This window comes from Buceros rhinoceros, unplaced genomic scaffold (genome assembly GCF_000710305.1).
Source record: "Buceros rhinoceros silvestris isolate BGI_N320 unplaced genomic scaffold, ASM71030v1 scaffold38092, whole genome shotgun sequence".
In the NCBI taxonomy this organism is placed as follows: Eukaryota; Metazoa; Chordata; class Aves; order Bucerotiformes; family Bucerotidae; genus Buceros; species Buceros rhinoceros.
The window spans coordinates 4,840-6,822 of record NW_010398967.1 but is presented as its reverse complement, the minus strand read 5'-3'; the positions used below and the strand labels follow the sequence as shown (position 1 = coordinate 6,822).

At 53.5% G+C, this 1,983-nt stretch overlaps 1 protein-coding gene across 1 annotated transcript in view; it reads left to right on the top strand.

Moving 5' to 3' along the window:
* Positions 1-273: 273 nt before the first annotated feature.
* The window catches only part of FAM134C (family with sequence similarity 134, member C), a gene marked incomplete at its 5' end in the record, with an annotated part of 6,097 nt that continues 4,387 nt past the window's right edge, over positions 274-1,983 (top strand). The window contains 2 exons of the mRNA XM_010131305.1: positions 274-380; positions 1,502-1,532. Coding sequence (XP_010129607.1) covers positions 274-380; positions 1,502-1,532 — 138 coding nt within the window. The remainder of the gene's footprint in view (positions 381-1,501; positions 1,533-1,983) is intronic.

The following is a 1,983-nucleotide window of genomic DNA, read 5'->3' as shown; positions in this document are numbered from 1 at the left end:
TACTGAGACATAAAACTAAGCAGCAAACCCCAAACTGAACAGAAGAGGAAGGGCAGCAGGTTCTGTGAACCAGGGCTGCTGTGCTGGAAATGCTGCAGGTGGATACGGGTCCCGAAAGCAGCCCCCTGCAGCAGCCTGGGTGGGCGGGATGCTGGCCCTGAGCACTCACACGCTTTTCTGTGGCTGTAACTGTTCCTGGTGACTGATTCTGAGTGAGTTTGTGTGTGCGGCACAGATCCGGTCAGTACCGATTTGTTCGTTTCTCCCCCTCAGGTTTTTTGCTCTGACTTCCCTTCGCCTGCTGTTCCTGGTTGCATTTACCCTCATAGTCGTGCTTTGTCTAGATAAGTGGAAGCACAAAATCTGGCCTGAAATTGGAGGTAAGTTGCAACAATGGAGCTGATACCAGCAAATTGAGCAGCACTGCTTTTACCCCCAGAGGTGCAGAGGCTCTGCGACACCTGGAGCTAAAGTCCTGGAGCTCTTGCTCCCTGAGTCCAGACACAGGTTCTTCCTGGGGCAGGAAAATCCCAACCTGTATAAACACCAGAGGAGCTTTGCACCCTTTTGGCACTGGTACTCGTCTCATAATCGTGGCACGTCTCGTGTACATGAATGAGTGCAGACTCTGAACAGTGATTCACCTTCCGGTGAATTGCTCGGTACCAGAGCAAGAGGCTGAAGCACGTGTGGAATAGGTCTGGATTTCTTCTCAGGTTCTGTAATAAACCAGCTTCACGTTTTAGGGTGAGATGAGGCCCCGCTCTGCTGCTGGTAGAGATGTCGCATTCAGTCACCAAAGCCATTCCTCTGCCCTTTGTGCTGTTGCTGTATCGGGGATTACGCTGTTCTTGGCAGCTCGGGCTGTCGCTGGCTTTGCAGGACGGGCTGGTTTTGCAGCAGGGCAGGTGGTTTGTGTGCTCCCAGATGCGGTTCCTGAGCTAACCACCCAGTCTGCTCCCAGCTTTTTGCTCAGCTCTGTTCTCTAGTTCTTGGAAAGATGTTAAAGCTTTCCTCATTCCTCGCAGCGGCTCGGCTCAGGCCCTGGGGTCAGAGTGCTCCAACTCCTGAGGACGAGCCTGTCCAGCTCCCTTGTAACCTGATTTTGATTGTCAGGTACCTGGTACATCCCAGCCTGGGTGAGGAAGTCTCAGAAGGCCCCAGCCTGCGATGTCTCTCTGGAACGAGCTGTTCTCCCTTCCCCATCTGGCGTGCGCAGGGAGGGCGGGAGGTGAGGGGGTGGGTGGGTTCTGCTATTGCCTGTCAGTGTCACCAGCCCTCCCGACAACATCCCACAACTCCTGAGCAGCAACGAGGGGGCTCACAGGCTTGTACTGTCACACGAACACGTTCAAAATGTCATATGGAGTGATGCATCTGCCTTCTTAATTACAGTTCATGTCTTTTCCAGCAAATTAAAGCTGTCCTTGAATCCCCAGAGCTACGTGTTCTCACAGCAAATTCCTCTCAGCTAACTCAGTGTCTGTTCTTCATGTTTTAGTGGCGAGACCTGGCGAATTGGACAGTGAGAGGTAGGAAGCTAATGGGCTCCTCTGCTGTTGCGTGCTGTGCTGTGACACCCTGTAATTGTTACCTGCATGTGCTCATGATGTTGGCTCCTTGGAGCGAGGAAGGAGGGGGGAGGAGGGAGCTGCCTGGGGAGGGAGGACGGAGCCCTGGACTCTGGCTGGCCCAAGCCATTATACTGTGCCCAGCCTTTGTCTCCACCCTGGCCCCCGACAGTGCTGGAGTCTTGTAAAACTGCCCCCGCCACCCCCCTGCACCCTGACATTAGAGGTGCTGCCTTAGAGCGATTCCTTTTGTGACGGCCTCCAACAGCAGGAAAGCAGCGTTTCTTCTGGAAATAATGAGGTCTTCTGTGGGAATGTTTAACAAGCTTGTTCCAGAGGTTGTTCCTGCATAGTTATGACCTGACTGCAGCGTTAATGACGGGTTGAGAGGCGATGGGGTGTTGTCTTGATA